Here is a 14,438-nt window from a genome sequence, read left to right as displayed (position 1 = left end):
AAACCTGTTTTTAGTGGAGAAGAGTGACAGATATAAAAGCTTTATTATACATAAGGACTGACATAGCCAAGGTGAAACCTGCTGTAATCTCTTGCATTTCGTTAACTTGCACAGTAAGTACATACAGATGCAAACTGCTTATACAATTTACAGATCAAGAGTTAGTGTGCATGGATGCTGCTCAGTGAAGGGACTGGAATGGGGGTGAAGAGCGACTAAATGTTGCCATTGCAAGGCCTGTCCTTAATCCACCACAGTCACAGGAAATTTTGCTACTTGTCCCACAGGGAACAAGTCAAACTTAGAACAGCTCTGGAGACTACTCAGTAAATCAAATAAGGCAGGTAATGTCTTAAGATCAAGTCAACCATACTACGTAGTTAAAAGTATTGCATTTCCTTGAGATTATTTCTTGGAACATTAGGCCGCAGCCACCAAAAAAGCTGTGGGGCAAGCAAACACTAATTTACAGTTCATTAACTACTTTCAGGTATTTGCCCACTGTCTCTGTAAGTAGTGTCAAAAACTTGTGCACATGAGCATGATCTGCTCTTAAGCACCTTCTCGTCCTTATTTTGTTCTGTTTAGTAGCTGTGCCTTTTTAAAAATAACCTTTAAAATATTAGTGAAAATTAATACTGATGCAATACATGATCCTCACAGTCAAACACTGAAGTAAGTTTTATTTTGGTAATGTTCTGTTATTTATCTTACAAGAATGCTGATGTCTTTCCTGACTCCTGAAAGTGAGCGTAATGTGTATACCCTGCAGACATCTCGCCTTCCCGTAACCTGTATTGTGTTACAAGCGTTCAGTTGCTGTCCAGGTGAGCGGGCTCTAGTTCCTGTCTCAGCCGCCCCTCTGGCCCCGCTGTGCTGGCTGGGCTGCAGGGAGTGGGGCCACGGCTGGTCCCCGGCTCCAGAGCCCAGAGCAGGGCGGGTGGGGGGAGCTGCCCCGGGGCCGGGCCCCGCTTCTCCCAGCACAGGAGCTGATGGGAGCAAGTGTTGGGGCAACTGGGATCTCCCGCAGCCTGTAACCAGCTCTGGAGTCAGTCCTTCTAGTCACGTTGGGCTGAATCCACCCCTGTCCAAGAGTAGACTGTAAGAACTGATGACTTTTCCCCCAGAAATCTTTTTCTCAGTGTTCTATTTCCCTAGCTGCGGTTTTTGTGATATTAACCTGCTAGTAGTTTCCATTCCTTTAATACATCTTTGGTATTTTTAGTTCTCTGTATGAAATGTCTGTCCTGCTGCTAGATGCTCAATATTTTTGCTTTGCTATTTCCTAAAATCTTAAAGCACTGCTTTTTGTCTCCCTTAATATTTTCCTCATGTTAAATTTAAATAATTTGCCTTTTATCTTTGTCCCTGTAGCTGCTTCTGCTGTCTTCCTTTAATTTCCTTTCTGAAATACAGTCACATCATTGCAGCCAATATCTCTGTTTTTTCTAACATTAGATATACAAGAGCTATTTTGGAGCACTTTTGTCTACTATGGCTTCTCAGTTTGATTATCCCAGTCAAGGACGAAAATTCACACTAAGTATTTCTGCAGTATTCTCTACTGAGAACAGCAGACTCTTTCACTTTATAGAAATGTGTGAAAGATTCCTGTAAGTGGATTATAAAAGCTTGCTATTTTGATGGATGATATCATTGCAAAAAGTTGTGTGTGTTTTTCTTTTTTCTTGTTAGATGGAAAAACTGGTACAAATTATGCATGTATGAGACTAGTTATATGCCTCCACTGGTAGAGAAGCATTTGATGTCAGGCGTAGAGTAAATGATGTGCAGCTCTTTCAGTTTTGTGACATCTTTCATTAAGGTGATGACTGTATCATTTAGTATTGTATTCATAATACTAATCTGAGTAGATATGCTCATGTTTCCAAAACCACAAGGATTTTATGCAATCGTAGTCTGTCATAGCTGAAAAGGGAGAGAAAAGGTCGTGCTTGTGATCATTTGACACTCTTACTCCCTTGTGGAGGCTGAGAATCCCTTCTGCACTGTAATGGAGGATTGACGTTTGCTACTGAAAAAAGCTGTCAGAGATTCAGGATGGCAGTTTTCTCCTCTGTGGGAACCAAGAATGATTATTTATGGCACGTAGGTGGTTGTAGTTCAGACAGTTCTGATGGAGAGAGAGAAACAAGGCTCTTTCTCAGGGGCAGAATATACAGTATTTTCTGATCCCTTGTTTTTAGTGCTTTATTTTTAGACGTACTATTTTTAAACAGCTTGAAATACAAAAATATTTGCTTTTTTTTCCGAGTTAAAAGAAAACCCTGTTGTGACACAGCATGACTCAATCTTTTTATAGCTACGTCAAATACGTGTTGCTTAGGATAATGTAAAAATATACAGACAATATTAAAGGCAAAAATAAGAAACCAGCAGTTGCTATTGTAACACAAGGTGGAGGGCAGCAAAAACCAGTGTTCTGTAAATAAATCTCATCAATATTTATTATTCATTCCAAACAAAACAATAATATGCTTTAACAGTATCATACCGAAAGTAATACAGAACTTAAAGACAGTATTTAGTACATAGAAAGTATTTTACATCCACTCTCTTGGTATTAATGTAGCAATTGTCTTAATCTGTTAATGAGTGGGTGTTACGGGAGATGTACAAAGTGAGAGTAGAATTAATTTTGTAGGTTCTCTAGAGATAATGTAGTTGTTGAGGTGGAGAGGACTGCCTCTAGCCAGGTGGTGACTGTGTATGTGCTCCTGAAGCAGTACGATTGGAAAGAGTGGGCTCCTAGCTCACAGGGTCATCTTGTGACTCATAAATATTATTCTTGTCAGTGCAAAGCAGATCTGATTTTGAGCCTGAAACAGCCACCAGATGAATAATAACAGCTGACAGCAATGCAGTACACGCCTTTAATTCCAGCTTTGCCAGCCCATCCTCCATTCCCTGTGCAATGCCAGGTGCTGGGTTTGGAGCTCAGGGAGGGCCTGGAGGAGGCCTGGCAGCCAGTGGGTTCAACACTTGGGTTTCCATTTCTGTGGCTGTTGATGTGGTTTTGTTTTTTTGTATTTTTCCAAATCCGCCAAGCTTGTCTTTTTTCAGCTGCTTAGGCATTGTTAGTGCTGACACAAAGACTTTCATTTGCTTATTTATTGTACAGTTAGAATCACATCTTTCACCGAGAAGACCCGAGAGAAGCCAAGTTGCTATTTGCTGACACCCAGGCTGCACGGCTAGGCCCAGGGATCGGCTGCAACCTCTGAGCCTCTCTGTTCGCCCAGTCTGACAGTGCCACAGGGAAGCTCTGTTGGAGTTACTGAATCCTCACTGTGGCTAGTGCTGACCTGGAGGTGTGGGGCATCTCTACCAGCCCTTGTTCTGCTGGCTCTGAAGTTCCTGGTCAGTCCAAGGAGACCTGACCTGTCCCTGGAGCTGGTGGAGGGGAAAGCCTGTTGTGTGAAGGGCAACAGAGGACAATTAGCAGCTGAGGGAATTAGTTTGAGTCCTTCCCGTAAAGCAGGTTCAGGTTATGTTGGACACTAGGTAACTAGCTCAGGTATAAATTGTCTCCAGGTTAGAGTACTGCATTTATATCTGGATGGTAGAGAGCTCTAGCTAGAAATAAAGGTTAAATTCTCAAGGAATACGCAGTAAGAAGAAATTATTAGTGTTTGCAATGTGAGCAATTGAAAAGCATTGTAGTTTTTAAGTATATATCCTTGACCTTTATGAAATATGCAGCCTGGAGGAATAAGAAGAGTTGCTTTTACAACTGCTATGGAGTTCTTTCAGATGATTCAGATGGTTTATGACAAGAAGATTTTATTTTTTTTAAAAAATTTCAAAACTATAAAAACTGTTAGCTGGACATGGTTATAGTACCATTTGGAAGTGACTGAAATTGATAAATTCAGATTTGACTCTGTAGTCATCACTCATGCTTGGAAGAGCAAGAACTTGGGGGTGGATGGTGTCCTGTAGAAACAGCACTCTCTTCTTTTGTTGCCCAGACCAAGGAGGTGTGCTAGCCACTGTGCGTGGCCACCTTACTGGTGTTAGGTTCCTGGAGAAGGGACAATAAGAGCAAAACTTAACCACAGATGCATTTAGGCACTACTAAAGCTGGATCCTGTTTCTAGATCCTAGGGAGAAGTCTGACAATAATCTGGTGATGATTTGCTGCTTCTCTGTATATTTGCATGTCAGGCCATGCTTTAAGGGGAAAAAAGTAGTTCCAAACTACTGATAGAAGCTGCCATTTAAAATATGATGCAGTATTAATGCAAACGACTTAGTGCTACCACTCTCAGCTGTCTTCCATGCTATTGCCTTCTTGGATATTTAGTCTGCTGCCTTTTTATTAAATCTCTCTGCATCCTTTTCCATTTGACTGTATGTGATACTGTTGTAGTTGGATTTGATTACAGGTGCACGTTGATGCAGTGTGTAAGCACTGGGGAGAGCTGCTCTCAGGGCAAGTCGAGCCTTCCTGGCGCTGCTCCTCTTGCTTGCATGCTGGTTTGCATTGTTTTTGGGAAAGAACCCTTTGGTCTGGTAGTGTGTGTGGCTTAATCACAGTCAACAACAGTCACTGACTTTTATAAAGCCTGCTGTTTGCAGACTGTGTGCACATATTCCATGTGTTCTGTGGCTTTGTGAGCTTTGTCCTCTTGCTGAATTTACTGAGTCTGATGCCATAGCTTCCAATGGGAAGCTTGATTGCTTTCCCACTCCCATTTCTTACATGTTTTCTGTGGCTTGCTCTATTATCTGATACTAAACCACATTCTGTATAGCTTTGGGAAGAAAGTAATTATCCGTATTTATTTTGATACTGTACCTTTTTGTCCATCCTGCCAGTTCCTTTTTCCAAGTGTAGTATCACAAATAGCTGATGAGTACACTGAAGGAAATTATGCTTCTCTGTTGGACTTCTCCAGTAACCCAACCTTCAACTGATTTTTTTCAGTCACATGCATTTCAAAAAAAGTCACAATTTCAAAAAAAAATTGGTTCCTTCGTTTTCTCAGTGCTTCCAGATTACTGCTTCCATTGTGCAAACATAAAATTGACAAGGTTCATGCAAACTAAGCTAGTTTAAGCTTATTATTTTATTGAAGTTCATGTAAGGTTGTGGGTGTTCAAGAAAACTGCCGAGATTGTGTGTTTTCAGACATATTTACCTCTGCTGTACTATATTAAAAAGCATTCTTTTAATTCAAGTTTAATTGCTCTTCAGTGTTGTTAGCTGTGATGGAGCTGCATCAGTGGCAGCAATGGTTGGAGACTTAATAGAAAATATACATAAAGCCTACAAATTCTGTGATGTCTGCTGTAGTAAAACGGGTCTGGTTTTAGTGCAAATTAGTTTAACTCAAGATTAAAATCCACTTGGTCCTTAGTTTTTATGTCATTCAAGTTGAGATGTGGCTAACCTATAGGTTTGACTAATAATATTTGCTAATATGCATTATGAATTAAATCTGTGTGTTCATTATTTTTTGTTGGGTTTTCCCACTAATAGATGCAGTGAAGTTTGTGGAAAAACGAAGTCTGAGATGAGTTTAATGAACACTTCTAGCCAACTCAGCTTAAAATAAGAACCTTGTGCTCCCCTGACTCCATTTGTAGTTCCCACTCCTATGCCTGGTGTTGGTACAAATGCTTGACTATTTACATGAGGAGACAATTCGGCAGATGCACTTTTCTGTAAATACAGTTGCACAGGTCATTTGCTAGTGCGGAAGTGTGTACACACAAAAGTGTGTAAATTGCTAATGTCCCATTTCACAATACTTGAGTGCAGCCAAAGCATTCAGAGTACCTAAATTTCCTTATTTAATCTGTAAAATTATGTGTTAGTTTATTCTGCAAAATACTTTGTAAGAATAAATTGTTTGTATTCTGATGCATATGACTTGATACCATAACATACATGAGAGCAGTGTAACTAAATCACATTGTTTGAAATTGTGGTATTAAAAAATGAGGGGAATACACAGAATTGCCATGTTGTTGGCCACATCTTCCTTTACAGCATACTCGATAACTTCTCAGTGTAAAATGTGTTAATTCCAGCATCACTGATTTCAGTATTGTGTAAACAAAAACTGAAGTATAAAAAGGCAGGAGGGCAGAACTCTGTTAGCATTATCTGCCAGGCTACAGAAAATAGGTTTGGGTTTGGAGAGCAGATTTCTATCTGAGTAGGTGTATCCATAGAACGTAACTACTGTTCAATTCAGCTGGAAAAAAACAGATTTTGATTTCTAGTGGTAGAGCTTGAAATGTCACAAGTTTTCAGTAGCATCCTGAAATAGTAGTCTCTAAGTGTGGGGAGAGAACATCTATTTAGATGTCAGTCATGGTGACTAACAGATCAAAAGGGACTGTTAAGACATGCGGGCAACAAGCTGCGTAACGTAATCTGCGGAACATCACTGAATACTTACGCATCAGGCTCACAGCTTCCATTTGAGTAACGGCCTCTGTGCAGGTTTGACTTAAAAGACTAAAAGATGGAGAATCCCCTGTACCCTATTTAACAGTTCAGGCGGTAACTATCCTCACTACTAATAGTTGCACAGTAGGAGTGTCATTTTTTGCATTCTTAGCTTCCAATAACTGCATCTCAGTTGAAATAATTGTTTTTTTCTGCTAAATTTAGAAATGTCTGCCATCTGAAATCCCTTCTGTGTGTAGACATTCACAAAATCCCATGGAATTACCTGCTAATTTTTGAGGGCAGTGCAATTCTTCAGTAGTTCAGAGGCAAGTCAGTTGACGTAATTTATATATGTTTTTATATAATGCCTATATCAAGGAATAGAATTAAGTGAAAGAAAAATATTTTGGAAGTTGGAATTTGAATAGATGGTTTTCAGTTATTTAATGCTAATGAGAAACATAGTAACTTTTTTTGATGCTTATTGTGCTTTCCTGCAGGGCAGCAAAGGACACTACAGATATCACTGGCAGAGCCACAATGTCAAGCACAGTGGAGTGGACGATATGGTCCTTCTTTCCAAGATCACAGAGGATTCCATAGTGGAGAACCTAAAGAAACGATACATGGATGATTATATTTTTGTATCCTTTGTAGTGTTGTTTTTAGTGGGGCCCTGTGGACTTGCTGAGCCAGTGTGAAACTAATGATATGTACGTGTTCTATTTTAGCAGATTGCTCAAAGATGCTCAGCATTTTATGACAGTTCACCTGAGATTACACAAAATGCTTTGTAAAGTGAGCTAATTATGAGGGTTGAAATTAAGATCTGAAAAATTAAGGGTTTTTTTTTGATATTTGGAATTGTTCCTGTCATGGTTGAAGGTAGGCCTGTAGCTCATACATTTACATATCTACATGACCTGTGAAGCTACTGCAGTAATGCTGTTTCTAAGAGCAAGAATTAATAGATTTAAGGTGTATATACGTGTCTTGATACCATGTTGTCTTCTATACCTCCCAAATTCTATTTCGTTCAAAATAGCATTTCTTCTGTGACATAACCCCATTTGCAACTTACTCTGGAATTGTTACTACTATGAATCATGGGCTGATGGAAACAGGTGAACATGCAAACCTCTGCAAATCTACGGTGTTCACACTTAAAATTTTTTTTTCTGTGATTAATGAAAACATGAAAGACTTAAATACCTGAACATGTAACCTGACAAGAAACAGATTTCAGCACCAAAAGTTTGCCTTTTTTTTTTTTTTAATTTTGTATGAAAGGAATTCCTTGAGATAAGAATAGTCACTATTTAATTTTAGCTCTCACAATGTAACATGAGCTGCAGTAATGAGTTTGGTAAACATACTAGTCACTAGACAGTGATACTGTCTCTTCTGCTGCTGTAGCCAGGTTGTCATACTTCCTAGTGGTATCTGTAGAATAGTTCCTTGAAGAGTTTAACTTTTTTTAGCAGAAAGGGAAGAAAATATAACATCTCCTGGCTATTTCCATATATTCAGATAGTTAAGAGCTAAGTAGCAGCTCAATTTAGCAAGGACTGATAGAGGAGAATTAATGTTGCAGTTGTGTTGACATTTCTATCCCAAACTGCAGAGGTTTTTAATATGTGTGTGCACATGGGTTTGGATCCTCTGTTGAGTAAAGTACCACAGTATTATTAAATTTGCCTTAGAGAAACATTATAGAGTTGCACAATATTTGTCAAAATACAGTTTTGGGGCAAACTATAGTGCTCTTGCTGTTAGTAACACGAGCACTTTTGTCCGTGTGGAATGCTGCATCTTCCATGAAGTACATTCACAAAGTCTTCAGTACTCTGTGCTGAAGAAATGGTTTTATGCTTTTTTTTCTTATAAAAATAAGTGAGCTTAATATGGAGATGGACTTTCTACTGAAGCAGGAATAAGTATGCTTTCCAAGGGGACTTGTGGTCACATGAGGGATCAGAGTCTTATTTTAAAGCATTATAATTCCTTTGTGTAGGGAGAAGAGACTTCTTTTGCAGTTCTGCGAAGGCTTTTCATTCTAAAATGGAGATCATCTCTTGAATCTTCTGATTGTTTGTATGTCCACTCATGAATGAACATTTGTCTGTGCTGTGTTGCATAGAGATTACCAAATCGTCCCAGAAAATGCTGGTATTGTTTACCAGCAGAAAACTGTCACTTTGGATGTTTATACTGACACAATGAATGCTTGATTTATTATATTTGAGACTCAGATGTTGTCACTCTTCTTTGCATTAAATTTTAAAAATGTATGAAGAGAGCATTGCAAATTAACAATACAGAAATTATGTTCACTGAGTTATACTTCTTCTCTAAGATGTTACCATTTTGTGGTCTGACACCACAATAATAGATTCTTATGTAGGATAATCCAGCAGCATAAATTTGTTAATTTTCCTACTTTTGGATGGAAAACTTAGATAGTGAGTTTGCCTACAGACAATTCCAGATTGTTAAATGAAACCTGCAGTACAACATTTTGGACTCATTGGCATGGGTACGCTGCTAACTCCCAGCTCAATGAACCAGTCCTGCCTGTAAAGCAGTATCAGTTGCTTCATGTATGTATACTGCAATTCTAACTCCAAAGGTTTCTAAAGTATTTTGTAAACATAGGTACATGTGCAGCTGTATGCAGAATGGTGAAACACTAACATTAAAAGTGTTGCAAAAAAGCTCTCTGGCTCTAATAATAGCTTGAAACTGAGCTGCTTCCTATAGGGCAGCCTGCAGGATAAGGCTTCTAGGGACTGTTAATAGTTACACTCATAAAGTCACAGCACATACTGAATTACCAAATTCCCTGAGCTCCCCCACTAGTACATGCAACTGAGTAATTGTCCAATTTTGCTCAGCTGTGGCTGTTTCCGTCCGACTGTGCATGCTCAGCACTATCTCTGTGAGATCAGAATGTCTCCCTATACTATGTTCTGTAAAGGTCAAAACAATGTTTTCTAATACTGACAGTACGACCTGCTCAGTTACAAAGGAGTAAAACAATTTAAATATGCCATTTCCTTTCTGTATTTTTATTCAAGGTGTGTTGTGTTTGGGCCTCTAATACATGTTTCTAGACTTAGCTTGTCCTAAAATAAATATTTTTATAATATCCCATTGAATGATATATTTATATTCTTGTAAGCCTGCTATAATTTAATTTTCGTTAACAATTGTTGTAAACTGCGGGCTTTTTACTATTATTTGAAGCTGTGCTGCATTATGTAATAGATGCAGAAGTTATCTGGCAGTCACTGGTGGTAAGATAATACTTTATGAAATTGTAGTTACCTTAACTTCTTTTGAATACAGACGTATATTGGCTCTGTATTAATCTCTGTGAATCCTTTCAAGCAAATGCCATATTTTGGGGAAAAGGAAGTTGAAATGTACCAAGGAGCAGTAAGTAAAGCAGTCTAAAATGTACTGCTGTATTCAGGGGCATGTAAATATTATCCTACATGGTTAAACTCTTGGAAGCATTTATTCCTGGGTTTTGGTAGTGTTGTACTAGCCTGGGAGAATTTGGCTGATATCCATTACCATATATTGAGTCTTCAAATTGAATTCCCTGGAACATGGGATTAGTATTTCAAGAAAATAGTTGTATTGATTAACTCTAGTCCATTTCAGGTTTCTCTCCTTGACACATCCCTCCTTCTGCAAAGGCAGTTTTTAAGCTATTGTATGCTTGAAGTGTGGTGCACAATACAAAATGGCCATTAGTAGATTTGGAGACTATGACTTGAGAACTCTCAAACTGGACAAGAACAATAAAAAAATTAAGATGCCAAAATTAGATGACACTTCTGAAAATATAGGTTGAGGAATCGGCACAAGGAACTTAAAATCCAGTTTCCTGCTCTGCTTGAGTTGAGCATGTCCATAGATTTGGGAAACCATTCGGTTTGAATGGTCTCAGTGGATGAAAATGAGACATACAGCACCAGGCTCTGTTTAGCAGTTTAGGTAGTTATTGTTAGCATATGACCACTGGTGGAAAAGGCTTAAATTATGTGAGTGTCTCTTAGACAAGTAATATATTCCAAGCACAAACCATTTTTAAACAGGGTGTTTACAATACTTCAGGAGAAAATTATGGATGAGAGAAAGATCAGTAACAAAACCCAGAGACCTTGGTTTGTTTTTATTAAATGAACAAAAAAATTCCTGGTGAAAATTCAGTATAAAGTGGGATTCAGAATTGTTTTTCCAGGAAAAAAATTCTTCCAATTTAAATAAAAATTTATATGGCTCTTTCTGTGTTGTTTAATGCTGTGTTGAAAAATTATTCTTTATTTCCCCTCCTAGGCACAATATGAAAACCCACCACATATTTTTGCTCTTGCGGACAGCATGTACAGAAACATGATTATTGACAGAGAAAATCAGTGTGTCATTATTAGGTAAGAAAAAAATGTGTAAAAAAATATTTTATCATCATCTTTTGATGTTTTAACTTCAAGAAGCAGAAAAATTTATTTTTTTATTATATCAATAAAAATCTTATGTGTCCATGACCACTGAACATTTAGGGGTTTTCTAGGATAACTAAGTACTTTCTGACCCTCCCTTTTATTTTCCCATGAAAACCTGATGATAGCTTAACCACAAGAAATCTTTTTCTCACATAGTCAGCTTCATGCCCAATACCAAAACTGCAATAGCTTGAATGACTACATGAGAGGGATGGATTGACAACTAGAGCAGCCACAGATACTGTTAAATCTGACATTCTCACATTGACTGCGTTTATCATACTATGTTTTTAGTACTATATCTTATTTTTCCTCTTTTAAAAGTAAATGTACTTTTTCTCCTTTTGGAATTTTACTTGCATTCAGTCAGAGACAAAGGGAGGAGAGGAATACTGGAAAAATAATTTTGTCTTTGCTATTAATCTATTTTAATTATTAGGCTGAGGGAATTCTCTGTAGAATTATAACTGAAATTTTTTAATGACGGGCATTACTCAAGTCAAAATCAAAGTGAGTTTTGGGTCCAGGGATATGCTTTGTTCACATCTGTGGATTTATGGATGATGTATGGTAAAAGAAAGTATGCAGAGAGCAAGAATGCAGGATATTTTTGCTGGTACACTATATCTCTTTCCTTCTTACATAGAAAGCTTTGGAGATTCACTGTAGTGCACCTGGAGCTGCACTTCACCTGTGGCAGTGGTCTCCAAAGTGGGGTGTGTGTGTCACAGGGGCTGTGCAGTGAAATCCATTGGGGTGCAGGAAGAAAATATTAGACCTTCGGTAATGGGTGTATGTAACTTATAAATCAATAAATTATATACATACATTGGGAGTGTGTGTTCAGATATTTTTTTTTATAGATAGTGTGTGTGGTCAGAAGCGTTTGGAGACCGCTGGCCTATGAGACTTTCCCAACAGCTAGGGAAAAGAAAGAGGAGAAAAAGAAAAAATAGTTTGAAGGGAAGCTGTCATTATTTTATTAATAACAGCTTTTCTTAAGCTTTCTGTCATTTCTCTATGGAACATGCTGAGAGGCAGCACTGTGAATTTAACTGCTGTTGAATTTAACAAAAGAGATATTTCAAGACAGTGTTTTCTTTGTCCAGGAGGCCCTCTTTGGTCTTCTTCCCGGGGTGGCTGCGTGCCCTGCAGTGTCACGCCCCAAGGGTGCAGGATGTCAGTGGTGATCAGATCGGATGCCTTGTAACTTAGTGCACTCAATCCCTTAGGCTGGAACCTTCCAGGAAATGATGGATGGTCACTGATGTTTAAGCTTAAATGCCCTTGTACCAGCCATTTACTATTATAAAGAACTGGGGTTAGTATGTGGGTCTTACATGTGCAGGTGCTCCATGTGCAAGTGTTCCTGTACCCTACTGAATGATCCAGTGTGAAAATAGATTTCATATTAATATATCTCACTTGTGAGCTGTCATGAAAACTTGTGAGGAATAATTGTTTGAACATTATATTCACTGTTTTATTTCTTTGAGTCTATGCCTGGGGGTTGTCCAGGCAGGGCTTTACTGGGTGATGTGTTAGAGTGGAAAAGGGCACAGGTGTGTCTGTGTCCTTAGTATCAGCAGAGTATATTAGGCATGTGGAAACTGTTGATCTTACAGGTAGGAAGGTCAACCAGGTGTTAACAGTTTGCTACACTGAGCTGTACTTCTATAAGGGCCTCCCTATTCCTGGGCCCCTGGCTACAGCATGGTACCATATGAAACAAAATGCCCAGAGCTCATATTCCCATGTCTCATATATCTGAATTCCCTGAGCTCAATCTCCCTTTTGGAAAACAGATGCCTGTTGCCATGCTGAAGTTATTAGTCCCATTTAGTCAAATTCAGACCTCTTAGCAATGGGTAAAATTGGGATTTATTTTGCTTTTTGAACAAAGTAACATTCCAGAAGCTGGGATGTTTCGCGTGAAGCTAAATTTATAGTGAAAACCTTTAAACTGTGGTGAACTGTGATAAAAAAACAGTTTTTGATCCATTGCTTATGCCCCAAAGTGCAATGAATGCAGAGGGTCACATTTGCAGAGAACTGAGATGCTGACTTACAGATTTAAATTCACATATGAGAATTCTTGTGCTTGAATGATGGATGATGCATTCTTTGGAGTGTTTGCATTTTGTGCGTGCAGAGTGAATTTTCTCTCACTGTGTGCACAGTGTATTCAGAATCTGCTGGAGTTAATTGAAATCTACTGCAAAGCTGAAAGAAGAAAAATCATGGTTGCCAGGGACGTTTCAGAGCGTTCCTTTCTACACTTTCTACATATTTTTCCTATGATTATTCTTATTACAAACACCATAACAACTGTGGACTTAGACTTACAGGTAGTTTTCATGATGGTATTTGATTTTCTGGGATGCTTAAAAATTATTTTTATGGAATCGAGTAACTCAGCCATTCACAAAATCTGTTTGGTTGATATTTTAATCCTTTTGAGCACATTTCATTTAAACTCTTTAGATACATACTGTATCTTCTGATCTTAATGTTATCACTATTTCTAATGACTAGAGCTGACTTAGGAATGAAGTTTCTTCATGTTTGGAATTTGTTTGCTTACATTTTTTTTTTTCATAGACCAGAAGGCACTGAAATCGCTGGCAGACTAGAAGCTCCCAAGATGCTGTAGCTCTTGAGTGAAATCAATATTCTAGCTAGCTTCATGTCTATTCCACACCATCAGTTTCATTTAATAGCTGCCAAGGACTTTACCATTTCTGCCCCTAAACTGGTGATTCTCAAAAAATTGAGATACAGTTCTGTCTGTCTTCAGTTCCACAGAAGACTGCTGAACCTAAGCAGTTTCAAGTGAACCTTTGTGTTTCAGTGAACCATAGTTTTTGCCATAAAAATTTGTCCTGTGGAAAATGAGTGATGATAACAGTATGTTACTATGAGGTGCCTAATTGCTTCTCTACTTCACAACTAGTCTGAATTTGGAGTGACTTCACTGAAAATCACTCTTGGAGCAGAAAGAACAGCAATCTAGCACAGAAATAAACCCAGGTTTTTCTTTCTTTCCCTCCCTCAAGATGGCAGTTTTCCCCCCTAAGGAAAGGTTTGCAAAGAGAGAAGGTAAGAAGTAAGGTGTAGACTGGACTGAATCGGAGTCAGATTAAAAAGGCTGTGTCTGGCTTACGGTGCACATGAATGGAGACACAAGGAGGATGGGGAAGGGGTTGGTGCACACCTGTGTCTTCTGCAGCAGGTGGTTTGGGCATCTGTGGCATCTGCCTCTGTACCTGGGAGGGCTCATGCATTCCTAGACACAGATTTCTAGGCAGGTGAAGGAAGGTTCCAGCAGTGTCCTCCTGTAGTCAGGACCCTGTGTCTGTGTGAGGAGCACACACCCTTTTGCCAGGACGTTTAATTCCAGAATTCCAAATAATGCATTTAGACACTGATAGAAAAAGCTCATCCTCTTCAAAAAGTCAGTAAATGAACTGGGAAGGCAGATCCAAAAGAAAATAGAG

At 38.6% G+C, this 14,438-nt stretch overlaps 1 protein-coding gene across 3 annotated transcripts in view; it reads left to right on the top strand.

The window, feature by feature from the left end:
* Window positions 1-14,438, top strand: part of MYO1E (myosin IE) — a 95,192-nt gene that overhangs the window by 28,578 nt on the left and 52,176 nt on the right. For all 3 annotated transcript variants that reach the window (XR_012624816.1, XM_074837165.1, XM_074837166.1), the window contains exons 2-4: window positions 6,928-7,071; window positions 9,776-9,865; window positions 10,775-10,869. Coding sequence is in view for 2 of the 3 variants with exons in the window: in XM_074837165.1 (XP_074693266.1) it covers window positions 6,928-7,071; window positions 9,776-9,865; window positions 10,775-10,869 (329 nt within the window). In the remaining variant the exon portion in view is untranslated. The remainder of the gene's footprint in view (window positions 1-6,927; window positions 7,072-9,775; window positions 9,866-10,774; window positions 10,870-14,438) is intronic.

This window comes from Strix aluco, chromosome 12 (assembly GCF_031877795.1).
Source record: "Strix aluco isolate bStrAlu1 chromosome 12, bStrAlu1.hap1, whole genome shotgun sequence".
Lineage (NCBI taxonomy): Eukaryota > Metazoa > Chordata > Aves > Strigiformes > Strigidae > Strix > Strix aluco.
This window is presented reverse-complemented; position numbering and strand designations above follow the sequence as displayed.